The sequence below is a fragment of the Epinephelus lanceolatus genome, chromosome 4 (assembly GCF_041903045.1).
Source record: "Epinephelus lanceolatus isolate andai-2023 chromosome 4, ASM4190304v1, whole genome shotgun sequence".
Taxonomy (NCBI): Eukaryota; Metazoa; Chordata; class Actinopteri; order Perciformes; family Serranidae; genus Epinephelus; species Epinephelus lanceolatus.
Window position 1 is genome coordinate 15,935,920 of NC_135737.1, and position 24,228 is coordinate 15,960,147.

Here is a 24,228-nt window from a genome sequence, read left to right on the forward strand (position 1 = left end):
CTTACAATAAATAAGCAAGTAGGTGTTCTGTGCTGTACTTAAGAACTTTGAAAGAACACTTGAACGTTAATGGCACACACTGGCTGTTCTGATTTCTGCTGCATTCAATTGCAGTGTAATTATTCTTACTGTGGGACCACCCTGAAAGTTTAACTACACAGTGACTGCAAAGCAGATTCAATTTAATGACCCAATGAAGTGGTGGACAATATGAAAAAAATGCACATTTCATAACCTTATTTATAATTTCATATCATGTAGCAATATATATGTTGAGATAGAATAAATTATCTGGAAATTCAATTAAGAGATCATTTATAGATGATTAACACCAGATGGGAAGGTCTTGTTAGCTGACACCTATGCAAAAATCCTGGAAATCCAATATTACTATAAAAAATGCCTGTTGATTGATTTACAGTCTTTCCCGCATTTGTATAATACATCTACATATATTAAAGGGACAGCCACCTTGGTAGCTTATAGGAAACCAAGCTACACTGGTTCACAGTCTCTAATGTCTCCATTTATATACTGTATTATCCCAAACTGTGTCAGTGGCACTTCCCAAATCACCAAGAATTCATTTCCTGGGAAAAAGGCTACATTGTTGAAAAGGAATATTTAAAAGTATTGTCAATCAGCTGGTAGAAGCATGGATATATAACATGCTTTGCTTTCAAAATTAATGTCCAAGCACTCCCATTGCAAGGTTGTATCTACGGGAGACCTATAGTTTTGCACAACTGCTTGAGGCTACAGTAGAGTCAGTTTGTAGGATTTAGGGGGATTTAATAGCATCTAGCAGTGAGGACTGCAGATTGCTACCAGCTGAAACTTATCCCGGTTAGAATTCCATCAGTGTTTATTGTTCATGAGATTTTTACCAGGAGCTGAATTATCCTCAGAGGTCCCTTTCTCTCAAAAACAAAAGGACCAGATGGTTAAGAACAGTAAAAACACTGAATAAAGCAGGTTCACTGCTCAATTTAAGTTTTTAAAAACAAGATTCTAATTTTAGGGTGATTATGCACTTAAGAAAACATACTTATTATATTCAATTCCATTTCCATATCCCTCTAAATCCTACACACTGGACCTTTAACACCAAAATCACCCTGTGTTAAAAATTGACATTTTAAGAGTAATCATGCAGATTCATAACAAAATTAGAGGTATAATGAACAGTTATAAAATATTCAATACATAATTTGGTCTAACAAATATCACAAAATATTGAAAAATGCCCATTACAATTTCAAGATGACTAATATCTGACCAAATATGTTCAATTTGCAATCATAGAAAAACAGAGAACGGTAAATCCACACATTTAAAAAGCTGAAGCCAGCAGCATTAATGACATTAACAATTCATCAATTCTTTAAAGAGTTTTTAATTTATTTTCTGTCAATCAGCTAATCAATTCCATTGCTAACTAATCAGCTCTAACTGATCAACTAATTGCTTCAGCAGTAAAACCAATCATTACGAACGTCAAAAGGATATGTGCAAACACCATGTGCTACATAGACGTCTGCCTACCTCTGTATATTATGTTAATGTGAACAATCTCTGTATGCACGTCTGTGTGCTCCTCGCTTTGTATATGTGTTGACTAACAAGTGGAGGCAGGAGGAGACATCAGCACTGTTATTTAAGATGTACACTCCCACGGTAACTGCAATCATTTACGTAGGGACTGTAATGCAGGATCAAGCATTGGAAACAATGAGCCGAATCACAGTGATCAAGTCTCTGCATTAGAACGAGGCAGAATCAGTCATTATCACTGTGTGAATATACGTATAAACATTTATATTTTAAAATTGCCTTATTTGAGACGGCTTGTCTGGTCAAGGGAGAGAAAATTAAATCAGGTAAACAGAGAATATAATTTAGAGAGAGGATGTAGTCGAGTGAAAAGAAAATCATGTAAGAAGAGTAAACATCCTTTATCTGGAGAGTCCTGATTATCAGTTCTCTCCGTCTCTCCAAACTGAGCTAATCTTTCTGATATGGCCTCTAATTGCCATAAATTCTGAAGTTATACACAGAAACTTGCATATATTAAAGGAGATAAGAGTTGTCATCTTTAAAAACACAACCTAATGAATAAAATCTATGACTACCTACGTACTGCACACTCACAATACTGAGCAAGGTGAAGCAGATGTGTGACTCCACAGTGACAACAGGAATTATCTGTTTGCTCAAGGACTACAGCTGCAGGCAGCATCTATAAAAGATGCAGTGTATTTGCAGATGAATGGTGATGAAAAAAACAAACATCTCGGCGCCTGTCCTGTACCATCAACTGATGCCATGTGGCATACAAAGCATACAGGAAGCGGAGGAATGACTCAGAGTCTCAGCGGGGACTGAGTGTCATCATCACACTGCTACTCCCGTTGTAAAACGCAGATTGTGTTGAATCTCCATTTTACCACAAAGCACGACAGTCTGCATGTAGGATTCATGTAGTCAAAGCACCAGCATTTTTATTCAATGCTAATGCTCAATTTACATATTTATATTCTTCTATGACGTGAGGGCAAACAACAAAAAGAATCTGTGTCTTACTACATTGACTAGGACAGTTGCGTAGTAGCATTTGTACAGGGGTGTGTGAAAGGTTGGCAGCTTGGCAGATCAGTAAAATGTTGCGTAATTTGCTCCTGGCACCAAAATTGTTATCCAGTGTAGGTGGAGTGGGATTCACTCCAAGATGTGATGTTTAAAGCTTTTGTCATATTTTCAGCTGTTTGACTCTGTTGAATTTTGTACTGACTGTTCCTGCCACCATCAAGAGCCAGACTGTGAATATTTATTCAGATCCTTCTCCTTCTTGTAACTGTTCTTACTGTATTTACATGTGGAGGTCAAAGCGAAATGGACGGCTATATTCCTGCGTGGGCACATATTACATGGCACAAAGTGGTATTTCCTCAGGCCCAGTGGGTTTTGTTGCTCACAAGTTCCTCAAGCTCCTGCTCAGTATTTTTTAGTGCAAATCACCAATATGCGCCAGCAGTGTAATGCCCATTATAATTTTGGTGTGAAGATTCACTACATTCTGCGCTGTCCATTGTCTGCCTGCTCAGACCAAGTCAGCAGCACACTCCACTTTCTGTACCCCTGCTCTGTGCTATTTACAACTGGTTTTCACTCCCAAGGTGTCAAACACAGCAGCTTGGTCAGCAGCCATTTGGCTTCTAATTCCTTTGCACACAGTATCCTTGAGCGTTTGTATGACACTGGGCTTTCAGCTAACTCTAGTGTAAACCCATCCACAGCAAAATGTAGAATAAATGCAAGAAAGTTTTTGTAGGGGCGATGGGGTGGTGGATAGGTCAAACAAAAACAGGACTTTTACCCATGAGCTTCACCTGGATTATGGTTTTAGGATGTGCTGGAGACAGTGTGACATTCTGCTTTCAATCATCAGGCCTAATTGCGGTTGGTAAAACATTAGGGAGTAGTTGAGGCAACAATTTGTACAGGTACGTCTTTCTAACAATCCATGGATGCTACTACGTATTGTCACCACCACAGCAGGCCCACCTCTCAATTCATCTGATTGGACAATAGGAAAAAATGCCAATGATGTCAGGCACCTTTTTGGATTTGAGTTGATTTTTTTTTATTTTTTAACTCAATGGATCCAAGTTCATCCAACAAAAATGTGATGCACGCAGAGCTAAAAAAAAGCAATGCAAAAGCAGCAACCAAAGTGCTTCACTCTTATTGAAAACCCTTACAAAAAGCTGCCACAGGCTGCTAAAACATGTTCTGTCTGATCAGGGCCAAAGTCAAGCCTTTTCAAAAAAGAAAAGAAAACCATGTTACATAGCAAATGCCATGTGACATACGTGTCATATGATATTGATATTTGTGGCATGACATACTCGTGAAGTTACTTACTAAATCAAGTTCCGTAACAAACATACTTATCTTGTTTTACTAAGTCAAAATAAGATCTGCTTTTCTAACTATAACCTAGTAGTTTTGTTGCCTAAACCTAAAGTAGTTGTACTAAAAAAACCTACATTACCTGTGAGTTTATGTTGAAAAGAAACTATGCATATAACAAAGTGAAATTGACACAGCATTTTTGAGCATCCAATACTGACACTAGAAGGGTACCCAGAATGTCATAGTTCGACAAGTTGGGAGTGTGAACGTGTTGCTATTTAGAATAATTGCTGAACGTGCACATTTACAACTCTCTTTACTCCGATTCTTACCAGTATCTGTCAGACACAACAGCTTTCATGTATGAAGGCCATCCCTTTCTGCTGATTTACTCTTTTTGGAGACATCTGAAGGCAAAAGGTTTGTGTTTCTTGAGTGGCGTCTAAATTGAGTGGCACAGAGATCCACTGCTAACCTTGACTAAATCTTGCACTACTGGCACCAGGCTGTGGTAAAAATAGGCACAAAATCTTCTGTCTTATTGTGCACATTAAACTGGTCATTTATATTGCAATATCGCTGACAGTCTCCCACAGCATATGGAATAAAACTCCTCTGTGTTGGAGATATTGTTATAAATACATACCCAATGTTAATGTTAAGCCTACAATAACTCCATACGCAACTCATTGAGCAGAACAGTTTTTTACAGGGTAGGTAATCATAATGAATCATGAGCAGTGTATACTCTGTGAAAATGGACCATGAGTTTTCATGTTGCTTAGATATAAACACTAAGTCTAACTCACACTGTAGTGTGAGTTTGCTATGACGCTTTAAGGATGCAGTGAGTCTGTTCGAATGGGAAAAGAAAACCGTTGGTTTTATAAATAAGCCTATTATGCCAAACCTAATATAAATAATGGTCATTTAATTGCGTTATATTTGCCTACAAGGTACTTTGGCTGACAAGGTATCTTAATTGAATGTCTAATAGCTTTAGAATTGCCTGAGCATCATCAATTCCCTTCTCATTATTTCAACTTTGTGCCTCTAATGATGTCCTGTTGCTCAGTTCTACGGGCCATGTTTACAGTGTGCAACACAAATGGTCACTAGTCAGGATCAAGTTGTCCTAGAAATGTTGTGCGATATACAAAGGCTGTAGAGCTGCTAAACCCATGAAAGGAGGTTTGATGCCCTTTTTGATTTTTCTAACTGACTGGCAGTATTTGAGCTCTGCCTTGACTGATTAAATGTGCCCTCTTGCCTACTATATCACTGCTCTTGGTTTGGATTGAACTTCAAAGACTGTGCAAAGGCAGTGTAAGTCCTGCCTTTGTGTCACTGGCAGTCTTTGTGACTGAAGGAAATAAAGCCCTGTAGTGATGTTTTTGCAATATCACATGACGAAAGATGTGGTGAATATTGGCTTACAGACCAACAGACTGGCTAGGGTTGGGTTACATGACTATATACAGGATTCTGGGAAACATAAGAGATTTTGTGGTTTAATAATTTTTTATGTATTAGGGCAAAGTTGAATTAATTGCAGTAGGATTAGTCTTGGTTACTTTATATTGTACATTTTGTTATGAATTGGGAACCTGTGATTTGTAGTCACTTTCAATAACAGAGGGAATTGCTCTATCCCTGCCAAATTTCATGAGAACTATTCGTCACTGTTCATGCTAATTCAATCACTTTAATTTTTCTGCTGTTTGTTAGCAGCACTATGCAAAAATGGATGAAGAAATTACAGCTGATCAACAAGAAATTATGTTAACAGTTCTGCCAAAACAACCGCACACATACAGAGTGACACTAAGCTGATTGTCTCCTCAGGGTTAGGAAATAAATGTTCCACTCTTCAGTATGAATAGATTTAAATCTCTATTTTGTCTGCAAATTTGGCTCAAGGCAGACTTTCAAGGCAGACTTTCCACACTCTTTGGAGAACATTACTTGAGGGAATATGATCAATAAAGGCAATGGAGTTCACAAGGATTCATATTTGTTCATCAGACAGACAAAGTAACAGCAGCTGAAACTGCAAGTAATCATGATGTTGCTTAAACAACTGAGATGGTGCTATAAAATGAGCTGAATTCATTCTATTGCCTGAGAATCTACAAAATAAATTCAAGGTTTTTATCTACTTCTATGTTTTGGAAACACTGATGTGCTTCTAAGTTAAAGGTGTATGTGCTCAGGTAATAATTACACTTATCAGATCTCTCTAGGCGATACAAACAAGATGGCTTAATTCTAGTTTTTGCATTATTAGGATTCCCAAATTGACATAATTGTTTTCTATTGCACAGCTGCAAGCCATAACTAGCCTTTTATGAAATTACCACTTGATAGGTGATCTCATCTCACAAGAAGAAAAAAACAGATGAGACAGTGTGAAGCTCAAAGGGATTTTTGAAAACGTCATAAGCCTACTGCAGCAAATATGTGATAAGCTGCCTTGTGTCGTCTTTAGAAAATGTTTTTCACTTTTTATTAAAGCAATAGTTGATTTTACACATCTACCCAAGGTTATGCTACATATGCCTGCAGCAGGATTACAAGGATTTCCCAAGGTGAGGCAATTTTATTAATTTTGTCAGGCAAACTGTAATTTTGCAGAACACTGCAGAAGCTCAACACCCTACCCCCAACTACACAACACGAAACCACAAACAGACACATAGACACATTTGCAGAGGAAGTGGGAAATGAGCTTTTATGGAGCAACATTGGAAAAATGATAAAAATTTCTCTGACGGTGCCGTTTACCTGCTAGGAATCAATATCACAATAACCGAGAGTGAACATAATGTATAATAAGGTTGAAAACAAATTGTAAATACCCATAAATGTTTTTTTATAGACATGACCATTACTGAGAAAATGGAAATTATATTTGTGTGTAATAAAAAAGCATTACCACACAAGGCACAATTCCATTTAAGGCTAACCCATAACGTTTCTATCAGCACTTTAGAACCAGTATCCATTACTTACAACTACTGTATGCTCTTAAAGAGATATTGCATGCCAAATTATAAATGGGTGGTTAGAATAAATGCAGAAAACAAGCAAAAAAAAAAAACTCTGGTCATTAATGCCGATGTTAGGTTGACTGCAGAACAGTTTGGATGGTAGAAATAGTAAGAAATGGGTGATTTAGATCAAATTAGGAGTTGTCACAATTTCCATAACCATGTTCACAGGCCACGGGCATCAGATAGATCAAACTTCCACTGCACACTCCTCTTTAAATAACACCAATTTAAGGATGTAATCACTCAGTGCTAATCTTTTTCTCTGCGTGGAGGGGGAGGAAAATACTGATGCCAGTGGCTCTTCAGAGTATCACCTAGGAAGATGAAAAGGGGGCCAGTATGGCTGAGACTAGAGATGACATTTCTTCTCTGGGTGATTATAAGCACAGACTCCTTTCCCCAGTCATCCTCTACCCACAGCCCTGCCTAGCTGCTGCCACTCTCATCCATCCAGTCCACTCTATTTCTCTGTGTTGGAGAGAAAGTGTGCCCTGCAATCCAGCCGAAAGACACCATCTGTTATGACTTCTCTTTGACAAACAGAAGAATGAATCAGACTGGAAATGTGAAATTGAAATCCTAAATTAACTGAAATTTCTTCTGTTTGAGGAGAATCTTTACTTCTACTTCTGCACTCCCACTTTCATGGAAATGTTCAAGAGCAGCAACTTTTTAAGTGTTACCCATAAGAAATGCTCATCGGACACCTATGATAAATGGAGAACACAATGTGCAGGCCAGCTCAGCCGTGTCATGACAACTTAGCTGATGCACTACAATAAAGACAAGTTTTCTAACTGTTCTTTTGAAGCCAAGTAATCACTAATTGATCCGTTTTCAAGACTCCTTCATTTTTAAGACCCGAGCCCAAATATCTTGCGCTTTACTTCACTAGTCTTTAGAATCAGCATTAGTTCTGACGAGCTCTGACATTGCTAAATCCATCCATGCAGCCCCATTCAAGCATCCCTGGGGCTTTCTTTGTTCTAGGATAAAAAGTAAATGTTCCAATCTCCTCACCTCTCGCTGTTAACAACATCCTACAGGCATGTGATGGCTGTTTTTAAGATCTCCTGGTCAACACGAGTGTTTGCAACTGACATCGTGGCAGGATGTCTTCTCTAACAGTACAGAAAAAGAGGCGTAAAAACAGGCTTATGAATCCATACACACCCAGTCGGCAAGTCCTCTGCAGAGGATTCCACACTTCAAAGATGTGCACATGGTAATCTGCTTTAAATGGATGTTTCTGGACCTCTATCATAGCTCGATCATCAACTGAGCCGACTTAAACCATGGCTGAAAAAACAATGCTAATAGTGGATAATTATCAGCTTTTACTCCGTCTGCACTAGCTGCGCTATTCCCTCTCCCATCACACACAGAGGCTGGTGAATAAACACAATGGCATGAATAAATAATGACCCCACAATCCTCTTAAGGTCCCCGAATAGTGAGGGGAAAAAAGACAAAAGTTTACTTTTGGTGTTTGAGAGCAAGTGGAGCCTGAAATTGTAAGCGACTCATTAGGGCTACATGTGGCTTGCCTGGGGCCTTGCTGAACAAAGATGGCACCATCCCCATCCTGTCATTCCTCAGCACACTTTAGGCCTGGCCTAATAAAATTCTTAAGTATACCCATAAGTAACAGCTACATTCCCAATAAAAGACAGTAAAGATCTTAAGCACTGCCTTTAAAAAAATGAAAACCTTCGCATTTTCAAACCTTTCTCCTAGAATCCAAATTTGTGTTGTACTGTGAGGACCACCTTTACTTTTGTTTTGTATAAGTATCATAGTTGTGTCTATGTTTTCATGCTAAAGGAGCATACTTCTGTCGAAACGTTATTTCCTCCTCTCATCATGCTCTCCAGATAGCTTACATAAAAGCCCACTGTTTTTCATTTCAGACAGTTTGTCAGTGTTAAAGAATTGATTTGTGTGTGCCTCCCAGCTCTCACTGAGTGCATGACAGTTCAAAGGGTTATCTAAAATACATGCTGTCAAGAGGCTTGTGTTTCTAAGTGCTTATATAATTCATACCAAGGTAAAACTAAAACCACTGAGAGTTTGAGACACGGCAAATAAGGTGTGTGTTTAATAGACGTAGTTGGTAATAAAAGGCTGGCTGCATCGCTTGGACAGAAACAGGAATCTTGATCTAGTACTGGCATTTTGCGACCATTTGGGTGCATCTCTTAACCCCCTTTTCCTGAAATAAATTCCAAGTATGCATTCAACACAGCGGTAGTGGCAGGAATATCATAATAGAATACTATCACATGCAGACAGAAAACACCTTTTTTTCCGGGGCATAATTGTAGAGACTTTGGTTAGAATGAGGCAAGCCAATTTCAATTCCAAATTTCCACTGAGGCGATAAATAGAAATGAAGTTGCCTGGGGTAGATGGAGTCCTAGCAACTGGAGAGGGGCAACAACGGGAACATCAGAACTATCCCTTAATACTCTGTCAAACCAGTGGTAAATCACATTGTGAATTCCAAATAGTATTTTTCCATTGCTGAATACTGGACATTAAGTCTTCAATATGCTAATTTTATAACCTGTAGTCAGAAACGAATGAACAGAATACAGTAAAACAATATTTTTTAATAGTCTTATTAAAAAATGTTTCTCTGTGCATGGATATCCCTATCCTCAGTCAATGTAGTTGATCAATCTGTGTTGATATTTGCCTTCTTTTTAAATGTTGCTGTACTCTGGATGTCCTGAGCTGATCTGCAGGATCAGGATTGAGGCCAATCAATTCGTAATTGATCAGCAGCTGCTGTATGAAGCCTGATCCATTTTTCAATTCTTTGTTTATTGCACTCCAGCTGTGGGTTGTATTGTTACCCATTATACATTATGTTGTCTCTTTTTAAGTTTCAACTGCATCATTGTTAAATGCATTTTTCTTGAATGCTTAAAATAAAAGCAAGCTGTGAACCACAGACTAATTAAAGTTGGTATCTTGTCATGAAAGATACCATATTCTTTGACACTCCTCTTGGGTGTGTACAGTGTGAGCTCGGCGGAAAGAGTGCATAATAACTCTAATTTTTATCCCACTGTATCTTTTTTCATATTAAATTTTAATCACATTTTCAATGTTTTATTACATGTTTTTCATATCTTGTTTGCGCTCATAAATGCATCCTGTAATACCTCTGCTTTATTGTCCTGTGTACACAGGGCGCCCATGCAACAGACAACAACTCTCACTGGACCACCCTGTACAAATCACGGCTCACCGAATGGGTGGAAAAAATCCTGGCCTAGCAGAATTTTGTGACCCTTAATCCAATCATGTTTTATAGCGTTGCCATTGTTACTTTTCAAGATTGAACTAAAACATATAATCACAGACTGAGTCAGGTTGAATTACGCTAGGAGGCCCTTTCACCTTTTGCAACGCTGCATCTTCACTGTCTTTACAACAATATTGACATCAAGAGGACGATGCGATCTATTTCAAGGGTGGCAACTGAGTACAATTAAAAAACCACAACAATTAAGGTCTGACCCAGGATCGAATGTGCCGAGCATCCAATTAGTGAGGTACACTGAACAAGCTGTAACCTGCAGCCTATTGCCGGGTGAAATATTCAGAGATAATTCTTTAAAACTTTCGCAAAGTCAAAATAACTTCTAGCCTTTAAGGAAATCAGGGACATCTCTCAGTCTTGAAAACAAATACTTGTAATGCCATTCACCAATAAAAACAAGGATAAGACCAAGGATGCTCTTTTCCCAGGTTAATCTCCGCAAAAGCCTTCACAAATTTGTTTGTCAGTCATGCACCAGTCATATGCTAAAGGGTCATACAGCCAATATATGTTTTTAATGTAACTACTTATCATTCCGCTGACTGACAGAAGTCAATTTATTTTCCTGAACCATGCTGTCTAACTTGACATTTTCAAAACAACTGCCTCAGGTTGCCATCCATTCCTGAGCTCAGTGTGGAAATGTTTCTAGCTGTCCTGGACATCCCATTGGCACAAAATAAAAAGCTAAAACTGTTACATATCCAACCGACTGTAAACCACTATTAGTGCTCAGCTCGTAATAAGTCAGTATAAATCGTCTAAATAGCTCAAAGTGTGCCTGTGCCAAAATGTGGTAACTCACACAGTGCAGGCATCGAGGTTTGAAGACAGAGAGAATGCAGCTCTGGTGTGACCTGCTGCAGAAGCTGGCAATTCATACAGCTGAGATAAGACTAGTGTTTCCAGTGTGACAGCAGTACTTTAGGGGAACCACTGAAGGCAGAGGGGAAAAAAAAATCTAAAGCTTATGTCCCGAGCTATTTTCTTCAACATGCACAGGCTGTGAAATTTCACCGTGCCTAGCTACTTTCACTGGGAGAGAAATAATCCAGGAAGAACCTGAGCTGTCCAGCACAACAAGGCTTTGGAATTGCAGGGTCTTTATGTGTGTGTGAAAATCTTAGTGTGCACTACCGCTTTACTTAAGTGTGCTAATCTTATTTTGAATCATGCAGTGCTGACAAACCCTGAGAACAAAAGTGGGAATGTAGCAAATAATTAATCATAAAGTTATGCTCACAGATGATTGTCTGAATTATCACACAGACTATCTTCTATTCAACGCAGTTCAAAGCTACTGCTTTCAAGTTGAAAAAAAAAAGGAAGCATAAATGTTGTGATGTTACTGTCATAGATACCTGCCATCTGGATCTTCTGAAAATTAAGTTTCATCTTGCTGTGTTGTCATACTCACACTTTGATGTTAGATATGGTGTAGTTTTTCAGTTTCAAATATTCTGCACATAGATGTAACACATATAAAATTAATATGCACATAAGCATGATAAAAAATTGTATTGTAGCTGTATTTATGTATTTTTTAACTAACATTCAACAAATCAGACAAGGTAAACATTAACATTACCGGAGCTGATGTTTCCCTGTCAACTCCGCAGATCAAGCAAGCCTGCACGTTCTGTACCTGGATTTGTTGCAGAGACTGAAGTCATATCAGAGGTGACCAGTAATGAGATAAATCTCAGCATGGAAGTTTAATTATTTCTATCTCATACTAGGGCAACAGCACGTCATGATCTCTGCTTCCTCGGCCTCAATAACAAACGCTAATTGCTTTCAGTTGCAATAACTGGTTGTTCAGAGCTATCCGGAGTTTCATTGCAAGAGACTGATAAATGTTTGAAAACACATTTTAAAAATAGGGAAAGATACAATCATTAAGATGGGATAAGACGAGATAAGATATAATGAGACAAGACACTACTTTTTTTGCAATGCATGCTCAACGAAATGGGGTATGATGGGAAAAAAATACAATTAAAATCTCGCAGACAGGAGTGCCATGAATTTGCATCTTGGGACCAATTACACTTCCTGTGGTCAAGGTACAGGCCAATGTCTCTGTGATACCAGTTTTTTCCCCTTTTAAATTAAATATATGTTTACCTCAGTAGAGACATGTTCACAGACCAGTTTTTTTAGGGTTGTGGAGAGATATTTTTGCTTTTATGTAACAACTTAGACAGTGCATTTAATGTGAGTTGACTGAATCTGGCTGATAGCTGATCTGTACAATAATTTGTATCCCACTTTGAACAGAGGGAGTATTTAGCACTAACATAAATATAACTGGAGAACCAATAATTGACTTCATGTTAAATGAATATTGCTAAGAGGGAACAAAGTTGCGAGGCTGGGTTAGGATGATCCTCCATGGACGAGGGCTCATCCTGCTCCATGTCGTGCTTTGAGCTGTACTGAGGCCCCTGAGCCTTGGTGGTAAGATGGGCCCTGATGTGCTGTTGGTTTAGACTGTCAGAGGCACTGGCAGGGAGTGGGTATGCAACTCCACAGATAACAGACCAAAACTGTCCACAAGGGCCTCTAAAACCCAGCAAATTAGCCTGCAAATGAGCCAGAGAATATCTCTACTAATCCATGATCTGAGCGGAGACTCTGCCAAAAAGTAAACAAATAAATAACTTCACAAGAAATACTGAGGGTGGAAATAACCACGGCTGTGAGCTGGGAAACCACTAGTGATTTCTTTGAAGCATCATTTCGCCTGATATTCTGCTGCTACGATGGCTGTGACCATTTCAGAACAAGCTTCCATGTTGTGTTCGATGTGGATACAGTGAAATTACAGATCCCAATATTACAGAAAACTCTGTCCCCTACAGCAAATGATCACAGTCTCTGTGTCTCTATCACAGATGCCAAAAGGCAATGATGCATCAAAATATCAATGTTTTACAAAAGTGATTAAATTTGTCTCGACAGGAAAATTGAGATACTGTACAGTAATTACCCATACTAACTGTGGAAATGGTATAATTAATTCTGTGGTTAAAACACAATATTCTATACACAACAGTCCCTTATTTCATAACTTAGCAAATACAAAAGTTGTCTGTGAAAGAAAAGCAAATGATGTGCTTTTCACACTGAAAATTGAATATAATTCATTAAGTAAATACGTGAGTATTTTGAGTACATTTCCAGTTCTAAAGCCTTTTATGTTTCTTGCCTTTTTGCTATCTGCAACATATAAAGTAACAGACAGCAGACATTATAGAATATTCTGTAGCACACAGATAATTACAAGTCAGGACTGTAATCAATAGTTAGACCCTGCAGGGAAGGGAAAAACAATCACTTCATAAAGTGTCATTCAAAATATGTCATTTAATTTCATAAATATTCCATTTTAATGTGCAAACAATTATAGTCCAACTGAATTTATAAATGTATGATTATTTCATTAACTAAAAACCACTATCACATAAAACAGTTTTCTGTTATCCACTGAATGCCTCTTTATAAAATCAGTAATGATTAATAGAAGAAAGACTTTGACCCTATCAAATACATCATTACAATAAAACCACCAATAGAATGCTTGTTGTTTTGCACAGATTTGGAAATTTGGTCAATTTTATTTCAAACAAAAACCAGAGAGGCCTGATAACAATATTGCTCTCACATATAATTGATTTTCTTGTCCAAGTATTCATGTCTTTTTCCTTATTTGCTCTGCACATGTGTCTAGTCATGCTAGTGTGTATGTGTGTGTGCATGTGTGTGAGCGTGCACATGCAAATACGCTACTTCTACACCAAGGTCACAATAAGAAACCCCATCTCTGTGGTCCTACCACACTGCTGTAAAACATGCCCTAATGAATCCAGACCTGTAATACAGGAAACATCTTGTTTAATTGGAAGTCTGATTCCACTTCACCCCACAGGCTCCTAATACGGTGGCAAAGCTCCGGGGAATCAGTTCAAAGATAAAACACTTCTTAAATGTGGAGTGTGCATCAAAGACATTTGCTTATTCACTTCAGGAGGGCGTGGCCGTCAGCATTGGTATTTCAGTATGCGCAGTCTGCGAGGTGCAAAATTAAGGTGAACGGTTTTGTATCAAAGTGTAAAAATGCTGCTTGTTCTGTGGAAACTTTTAGGAATCACTAGAATCATTATGCAGAGGGCATATTTCTAATTGGATTCTTTTTTTTTTCTCCTCATCATCTCCTCTGTAGTCCGGTGAATAATGATCAAAGAAAACAGTGAACACAGGACTGTGGTAGTGGTGACGCAAAACAAAACAATGTTCATTTAGATGATGCAACACAAATGTTTCTGTGACTTTTTCCAAACTTGCTGAGGTCTATTTGAAAATTCAACACTGCATCTAACAGAAAAAAATGGACCATTAATAGAATTCAATTTCCTATGATAAATAGATTGAACAATCACCCTCAAGCTCAGCAGGTGCTTTCTGTGCAAAGGAAATGTGGCTCGGGCCAAGAATAACAAGAACTGAACAAACGTTCTTTCAATCACTACCAACATGGTTGGGGGACAGGCTGATGTACTCCCTGCTCAAGTTCAAATCTGCGAGAGATTTGCTTTTCAAAGCCCCTTAGCCTTCTGGGGCTGTGACATGTTTCTACGAGGAACACCTGTCCCTCATAGACAGTCTATGCTATGTTCAAAGAATCAGTAACTGAGCACCACCCTGGAGCTCTTAACCTCAATCTTTCAACAGTTCAAAGTTTCCTCACAGTCTTGAACCCTCCAACACATATCTGATACAGGTAGCAAGGGAATAAATCATCGTCACTGAGCAGTTTGCACTTACTTCAAGAGTTTATGTTTGGTACTCTGTTTTATAACTCAGTTTAGAAAATAAATAATAATTACTGTTGTTTTTTGTAATACATATATATATTTCTAGCCCTGATAGTAGGAGAGGTTCAAAGATTAGGAGAAAATAAAGGAGGGAAAAATTGCATAAGTTGTAGTTTATTTGTTTTAGTGGAGTATGGCTCTAAGTAGTTATTCATAGCCATTATTCATAATGGCAATTTTAGGATTTGTGTAATTATGTGCAAAGCAGACCAGCTTCATTAACATAATACAACCTGAATAACAGTAAGGCACTTAATATCTCAACATGAAAATGTGAGGTTATCAGCAGCAATGAAGGCAAGAAAAAAAAATCTCATCTCGACAGCTGTAAACAAATCTTTATGGAAATGCAGAAAATAGGGCTGTGCATGGCAAATCCACATAAAAAGACTTGACTTTTCATCTGACAACTCAACATCAATAAATTCTGCTCCTACCCCAGCTAAAAGCATGATCACATCAGCACATTAGCCATTATGTGCTTTGAAGGTAAAAATGCTGATTGATGACTCATGTTTAATCATGCAGAACAAAAAACAGAATTGAATTAAGAGACCTGACCATCATTCATCTTCAAGTCTTTTTTTGCTTGCTACTTGAAATCATTAGTCAGTGGAGAAGCCTAATAAGTGTGCTGTTACCATTTTGCTTGGTGTGTTAAAAACATGGCTACCATATGTGGAATGAAAGGACAGACATGAACAAACAGACTATTCTGGACTTCTCATTACATCTGCTGATGGCTTGAAAAAACAACAACAACAATAACAAAAACAAGAAGAAAAAAATGCACCAATATATTTCAGATAATAATCCTTATGGTGTGCTTTTTTCAGTTTAGAAGAATTTTAAAGGTAAAATGGGTCCCCCTCCAAAAAACAAATTTGGAAACTGTCACTGTATCTTCATAGTGTCAAGTCTAATATACATTAGTCAGTGTGTAGGATTAAGGGGGATATATTAGCAGAAATGGAATATTATAATATAAGTATGTTTTTTTTTAGTGTATATTCACCTGAAAATAAGAAATGCTGTGTTTTTGGTACTTTATAATGAGTTGTTTATATCTACATCAATCAACAGAGATCGCCATGTAGCACCAAACCAAACACTGGCTCTAGATAGGGCCATTTATGTTTTACATTTTCGTGTCGGCCAATATAGTTAGCAGCCCTTCTGCAATGAGAGCGTCGGAAAAACTTGAAGTGTTTTTACTGGTTCAAATCACCAGGTCCGTTTCTTTTGAAGAAGAAGATACTCTTGTGGATGATTCAGACAAAAATCTCCTGGATGTCTGGAACTTAGGCTATCAGAGAAAAAAGATGGTACACACACATTAACAGGTGCTGGCAGCCAAACACTGATTTGTAACTTAAAAATAACCTGGTCCGGGGTGTCGGTGGCTTAGTGGTAGAGCAGGTGTCCCATTTACAAGGTTGTTGCTGCAGCGGCCCGGGTTCGACTCCAGCCTGTGGCCCTTTGCTGCATGTCTCTCCCTCTCTCTCTCCCCCTTTCACACTTAACTATCCTATCAATTAAAGGCAGAAAAATGCCCTAAAAAATATCTTTAAAAAGAAAAAAAAAAAAAGCAGAAAATAACCTGGTCCGTTTGTTTTGCAGAGGAAGAGACCTCTGCGGATAATTCAACTCCTCAACAATAAACACCGAAGGAATTTTAACCAGGGGAAGTTTCAGCTGGTGGCAATCTGCAATCCTCACCACTAGATGCCACTAAATCCCTCCTAAATCTTACACACTGGACCTTTAAGGCCTTTACATTATCATAAACCCACTCTGCAGCTCATACAATATGCAGCAGCAGCAGCCAGAGATCTAACTGGCAATAAAACCTAGAATACATCACACAAATCCTTGCATCATTCCTCTGGTTACCTGCGAGAATTTCTGAATCAGGTTCAAGATTTTATTGAGTGCCTTTAAAGCACAGATGGATTTGTGTCCAATGCTCAATACATGCCACCTTCCTTGCTGTGTACACTTATACACTTGCAAAGGTAATGTTTGCCACCAGGGCTGCCAATTTTACAATACTGGCTGTTTGGGCACCAGTAGTAGCAGTGGTAGTAGTAGTAGCAGTAGTGGTAGTAATAGTAGTAGTAAAAGTAGTGGTGGTAGTAGTAGTGGCATCACTTCCAAAGTGGTGATTTTGCTGGCTAACACAGCCAACAGTCAGGGCTGTGTTCCAATGAAATTTAAATGAATTTGACAATAAGTGCTGGTTTAGTGATTTCAGAAGTGTGTGGAGAGCTCCACAGAAAATTCCACAAGTTGCTTGTGTGCTGCATAAAATCATAATACAGCTGAAAGGTTGTGGAGGGACTTTCACAAGAAGATTCCACCGGAGTTCCTAGAGGCTTTGCCCTGAAGCAATGCCTACAGCTACCAGGATTTGAGTAATGAGCAATAATGAAAAATAATCTAACTCCAAAAACTAAATATCACACAAGTCCCACACTGTATGATTTTCTGCCATTCATTGGCATGAAAAAAAAAACATTCTTAAAAAACAATATTTAAATAAAACAATTCTGCCCTGAATAATACTACTATTGAGAGAGAAACACTGCATCTCTAAAATTGCACTTTAGTAAGATCAGAGCTTAGATATATATAGCCTATGTATATGTCTGCATAATCAATATAGAACAGATCTCCCAGGAGGACTGAGTAAGGGAAAGCCAAATCAGTACACAACTAACCACCCACTGGACCTAATTACACTTTGTCTGTAGAAAAATACCAGTGTCAGTCACACGCTCTTTTTCTATCAACAGGAACTGTGTAGGCCTTAGCCGCATCATTTTTCTCCGCAGGTTATGGAGCACATGAATAACAACAGTCCCTCAGCAAGCTTTTGTGGCTACCTACACTGCTGGTTCTCATGGTTACAGAAAAGTAATAGTCTAGCCATAACAGTGGGTGAAAGTTGGGATTAGAGCACACATCTGGATAAGCTGTAATGGGGTAAAGCCCAAGAACAGCAGCTGTCTCCCAAACCCAGCAGGTCAGGCTGGCCTCCTTGTTGTTCAGCCACTGTGGGATGTGCAGTGACTCAGCAGTCACTGCCTGCTGGAAGAGTCCTCAAGGGGCTCCCTAGAGACTAGAGACATGCTGGGTAGGAGACACACACATACCTGTAGACACTGCATGAATGCACTTTAAACGCTAACCAACCCATGCACATGCGGTGATAGCAGCCTAGAGGGACGTGGCTTGGGAACCAGAGGGTAGCTGGTTCAAGTTCAGCACAGATCAGTTGTTACTGGGGTATGTGGACTTGTAGCTGGAGAGGTGCCAGTTTACCTCTTGGGCAATGTTGAGATGCCCTTGAGCAAGGCACCGAACCACTAACTGCTCGGGGTGCTGTGATTTGGGCAGCCCCATCACTGACATCTCTCCACATGAATGCATGTCCATAGGTCCTGTGTGTACACGAGATTCAAGCCTGTGTGTAGCTGAAGAAAATAATAACCAAGTGAAAATGATGAATTTACCCAATAGACTGTATAAAATAACGTCAGTAGCAACCCTGATGTCACCCATTGGTTTGTGGACTAATGTTTAAAGCCTTGAGTTCGGCATTTCAGGCATCACCAACTTACTGTCATGGACCCACAATGACCATATTTGGACAAGAGGGTGGAGCTGTGGATGAGCTAGGGGTGGATCTGACTCTCAGATTTTAGTGACACCTCACAGACAGCCTGCCACTCAAAGTGGCCATCCCCTCAACAATGCATAACTTTTAAGCCTTTAAAAAAGTAAACTGGTGAGTAATAAAAATATTCACTCATATTGCAGTTGTTGTGAACAAAAAAATAAGCTAATGAGTCTAAAACTGCTTTTTGTACCAGGTTGTAGATATGTTTATTTCTGCTGTAAAGGTGGGCATTTTAACATGGAGGTTTATGGGGATTGACTCGCTTCTGGAGCCAGCCTCAAGTGGCCATTAGAGGGACTGCAGTTTTTTGCACTTCTGCGCTGGCTTTATTTTTCAGCCCTGGAGGTTGCTGCTCGATTTCCCCAAGGAGACTAAGAAAGTAATTACTAGTATTATCACTATGGATGGGGCATCCATGTGACCGGCCATCTATCCATGTCAACACACACACACATGCATTAACATTCGGTGATAGACATAATAACTTCCAAAAAACCCAAAATCATAATGTAAAAAATGTATAAAATTCCAATAATTGAGAGTGATCAGTCTACAGTGATAGACTTCACAACTTCATCATGTACTGGAGTGCAGCAAGAATAAAGGTAGCAACTAATTATCATCACATAACAACAGGAACCAATCTCACTATACCAGGTCATTATCAGCAAAGGTTTTTATTCATTGTATATATGACGTGCCTCAGAATCACTTCACATCGGGAAAACCATTCCAAAATCACTAACGCTTATTTGCATGCATTAAAACCAGGGTCAAGTAAGTCACATGTGAAGAGGGGGAGAACTGCCCAGCGGCTTGAATACATTAAGGCAGAGTAAATGGTTTGTTGATTTAAAGAGATTAGAACACACACAAGCAGGCCTGCTCGATGGATTTTAATTAACTTGCCATATATAAATTGTATGTTATCAGGCATTACTGAATTAAATGCTGAATACAAGTGCTCTGTCTGCTTGGGCAAGTTGAATAAAAAGCTACTTAGAATCTCGATTGGGTCTCACAGATGTAGCATGATGCTGCAGCTACGGGAGCTCTGAATACATTCCAGCGCACCAACCCCTGAACAGCCATCCAAGGAGATTCTCTTTAATTATGTACAATACAGCCAAATTTCAAGTCCCCTGGTATCTCAGATGATCAAGCAGAGGGATGCCACGTTCTCTCCCTGAGTCATTCGGGCAAATGGATTCCACTTCCAAGAGTCATTTCTGTCAGTTATAATAAGAAGCTAATACATAATGTGACACACTCTGAAATGCAAAACTAGTCACAAGGTTCTCTGCAAGGCTGTGCAGGGGCAATTAGAATTTTGCTGCTAGGCCCTTGATGAGTTCCTCTATCTCTGAAGTATCCTGTGAGCGGTATCATAAATCTGCCAGTTAATATGCATGATTTAGGTTTGTGTTCAACTTTGCATAATGTGAAACTGAACTTAGATTTCACCACATAGCATCTCTGTGTCGAAAAAAAGAAGAGAAAATGAATCCAATTTGGCAGAAGCTCAGGTAAACAAATGCAGAAAGGAGTAGGCATTATGGATACAAAAGGGCTATGTGGGTAAAGAGAACCTGTCTGCCAGGTACTGCCTCCACACTGCACTAAATTCCCTCCAAGAGTTTTTTTTCTTTCAGTGTATAAACTATCCAAGCAATTAATAAGTTGTAACTGAGTTTACTGACAAATAAGCGCTTGGGGGGCTGAGCTGAGTATCCAAATGGCATTTCTGCTTCTAAACAGAATTCTGCAACATCATGCCTTTCGCACACCAATCTGCAATTTGAAAGAGAGTATCTTCAGCAGGGCTCTTATTATCTTCTGGCATTTTCCGGCACTCGCCGTGGTTCATAGATACATATTCCCTGAGCTCAAGTGACCTTCTGAGCAAGCACACGGGCTCATCTGACCCCCTGGGGGACACACCAAGCCACAGAAAGATTAATTCAATACATATGGCTTCCCACTTCCTGGCACTGATTTCACCAAGAAACCTGCCAAACCACTTCCTATCAAAGTCCACACACACACAATGATTCATACACTGCAACAGAAAAAAGAAAGCAAGAATAACATGATCTGGTAATGATGAACAGCAGAGGTAATGGCGTTCCAAATTTCTGTCTTGGCTGAGGACTGATATTGTCTTTTCTTCAAAAGGGTCAAATCCTAAAGATGTTGGTTTTTAGCCAAATTCTGAAAAAACGCAAATGGATCAGGCAGTTTCCATTTGTTCAACTGAGCATCAAAATGTACCAAGACATTTATAAAGATTCAAGTCAGACAGTGTCAAAAACTAAAGAAATCTAAACCATTTTGTCTTCGACTGTACCATGCAGACCAGCCTGGCTCGTGTTTTCTGTTGTCTCAAAGACATAGCATGTCATTCTGCTTCAGTGTACAGGAACACACTCAAGAAAAATAAACACAGCTCTACTCCACTTACACATCTAAATCAAATCCACATGGAAAAAGACGCAGAGCAAAATCAGATCTGATAAGGACTGGCAGAGAAAAGTAAAAGAGAAAAGTGCCCTACCGTTTTCTGTGTTCTCGTGTTCGGTGTCAGTGAGAGTTAGATTGGAGTTCGCCCTGCTGGAGAGGCACGAGCTGCGGCCTGACTTGGTGTTGCTGCGGCCCCATAATCTGACTGCATGCTCCGGCGACATGATGCCGTCTGTCTCTGTGTCTGCATCTGAGCCCACACTGACTGAGTAGTCACGATGTGGCATCCCCAGGTCAGTCCTGTACGTGGCTACGTGGGATGGGAGGGCTTCTCCAAAGCCAAGGTTTCGAAGGGAAAAGTCTGCCCCTGCAGCAAATCAAAACATAGAAAGCTCTGGTGATTAATTTGGCCACTGACTGCATCACTCTACATAACTGAACTGTATTTATTTCAGAAAAAAAAAGACGCAGCAATATCCTGGCCTTGAAGAGGTGCAGTAATTCTTTAAAAGCAATAGTTGTGGAGCTAGATTAAGATGCAGGTATATTTAGTATTTACAGTAAAGTCCTATCTACGCTCATCTCAGCATCCCAATGTCAGACCTGAGTCTCGATCCAACCACGAGGAGTCGCCATAATAGGAACATTTCTAATCATACACACTGGGGCTTGAAAGTAGACACAGTTGATGTTTTGCGTTAGTCTTTGGTTCAACAGCAGTTTACAAATGCCAAATTTATAGCTTTTAGTTCTTTAAATGCTGTATCTGAAAACTGAGACATCTGTCTTGTATTTCCTCTCTTGTAAATTCTCTACCAAGGTAATTAGAAATACCACAGCGGTCCTTGGAGAGTTGACAATCTCACTAGATTCTCTAACTGCTGAGATGAAATAAATATATCAATCAGAGACACACAAGGATTTTGTTTCTAAACTGTAGTGCACCACCGAAAGGAAATGGCCCGTGTCATGCTGATTAAAAATTCACTTTTTATTTTAGTAAAACTGCTGGCCTAAGCTTCAGCTGGATTTAAGGCTACCTCGACAGTGCCAACACATCTGATCTTAACTTTGATAATCAATAAAATATTTGAAAGAGCAGGTAACGGTGTGCATGTCTTCCATGCAGTTTTTAACACTGGCATGGTAGGTTCAATCCCTGGCCACCTGTGTTAATAGTCAAACTCTGCAGAGTGACCTCTACAGCAGCTGAACGGGAATTATCAGGAGAATCCTCATTAAATAGCAGTGACGCATGTACCAAGACCAGGCAGTGACGTGCCTTTAACCTAATAACAGGATTTTTCACGACATTGTGCACTGATAATATACTTATAGACGAACTATACTGATATCAATGGCAATATGTCCTATTGACATAAAAGCAGAGTATTTCATAATACTGGCACAGCTAACACCAACCTTGCCGGCTGAACTCGTCCACTTCATGATGAACCATTTCCTTTACACGGCTCCCGTAGGCCATCCTTGAGTCATGGTCAAAGGCCTTGAGTGTTTCACTGGAGCTGTAGGATTTGGGGTTGGGTTTGCCATCCTCGCTGTCTGCAGAGGAGCTGGTGTAACGGCGCTCTGTGTCCTGCCGGGCAGTGAGTGAGCGATAGGGTCTACGTTCCTTCACTTCCATGGCTGCCTCCACACTATTTTCAACATCAAATGTGGGTCACACTGCCAGTTTAGTTTGAGTGATTCTGCAGAAGAAAAACACAAACAAAAAACATAGGAATGCTTGATGTATAAAAAATGCCTTGACAGCAGTGTTGATTTCAAAATGTAATCCTCTCAAAATGCATCATCAAACACATAATCACTTGCTTCTGTGATGAGGTTTGATACAAAATAATATTAAAAAAACATCATTAATCATTTGAAAGTAGTACGATACACACACACACACACACACACACACACACACACACACAACCAAGTGACTGTGGATATAAATAAATAAAATGCAAATGCATGTTTCCAACCAGCGGTGTATGCATGGCTCAGCACACACAGGGAGAGCACGAAGAACCACCAGGATTAGATTTAATAAAATACGGCACAACAAATCTTGCACCCATAAAGTTTACGGCGCAAGTCTCCCACAAATATTCTATTTTATGTGCCGTATAGAAATGCTGGGCCTCCAGCATCTGTAAAAGTGGCAGGTGTCCTTCCATGAATTGTGTTGTTTGTAAGTAACAAATCATCACCAGTTGAAAACTGAGGTGCCAAACAAATCTAGGACTACACCCAACCAGCAGAGATGATTAAAATCTGAAACATAAAACCACAACTGTCAAATAGCACATTGAGTACAAGATCAATAAAGGGAGGGAATTTAAGCATTCAGCTTTTTTATTTCCTTGCCTTAAAGAACAAAATATTAAAGCAAAATAAAGAAAAATGCTTGCAAATAAATTTTAAATATTCAAACATGATTGTTTTGGTTTTGCTTTTTAGTTATTTTCTCATTTAAAAATGTAACAGAAAAAAATACTAAAAATACCTTTGCAATTTTAGCGCATCATAATATGAATTAATGTGTAATACTGCAGGCAGTAACTGGCGATGCCCTGCACACAGCTCATTTTAAGAGACCACACGCTTTAAAGATATTGAGTCGGATTAACAAATGTCAATGTGGATATAAACTTGATTAAAGGCTTCGTCACTGTGTACTTTGAAGCTCATTTACCGAACAAAGGGTATTAGTGGGCCAGATATTGCAGCATTATAATATATTTTACTCCTACATCAACATGCAAAGTCATAATTATATATCAATAGGACGGGTCGTTCCAAATGACGAATTTCTGATTATTACAACATTTTCTGTGAGTGACTGTAACTGTATTTAATGATAATAATTTTAGAAATAAGTTTAACTGACTAGTATTTGTT

At 39.0% G+C, this 24,228-nt stretch overlaps 1 protein-coding gene across 13 annotated transcripts in view; it reads right to left on the reverse strand.

Annotated features, from left to right (window-relative positions):
- Positions 1-24,228, reverse strand: part of tenm4 (teneurin transmembrane protein 4) — a 179,718-nt gene that overhangs the window by 112,759 nt on the left and 42,731 nt on the right. For all 13 annotated transcript variants that reach the window (XM_033631116.2, XM_033631115.2, XM_033631113.2 and 10 more), the window contains exons 2-3: positions 22,741-23,027; positions 21,413-21,685 (exon numbers count right to left, since the gene is read on the reverse strand). In XM_033631116.2, coding sequence (XP_033487007.2) covers positions 21,413-21,685; positions 22,741-22,963 — 496 coding nt within the window. In that variant the 5' untranslated portion in view covers positions 22,964-23,027. The remainder of the gene's footprint in view (positions 1-21,412; positions 21,686-22,740; positions 23,028-24,228) is intronic.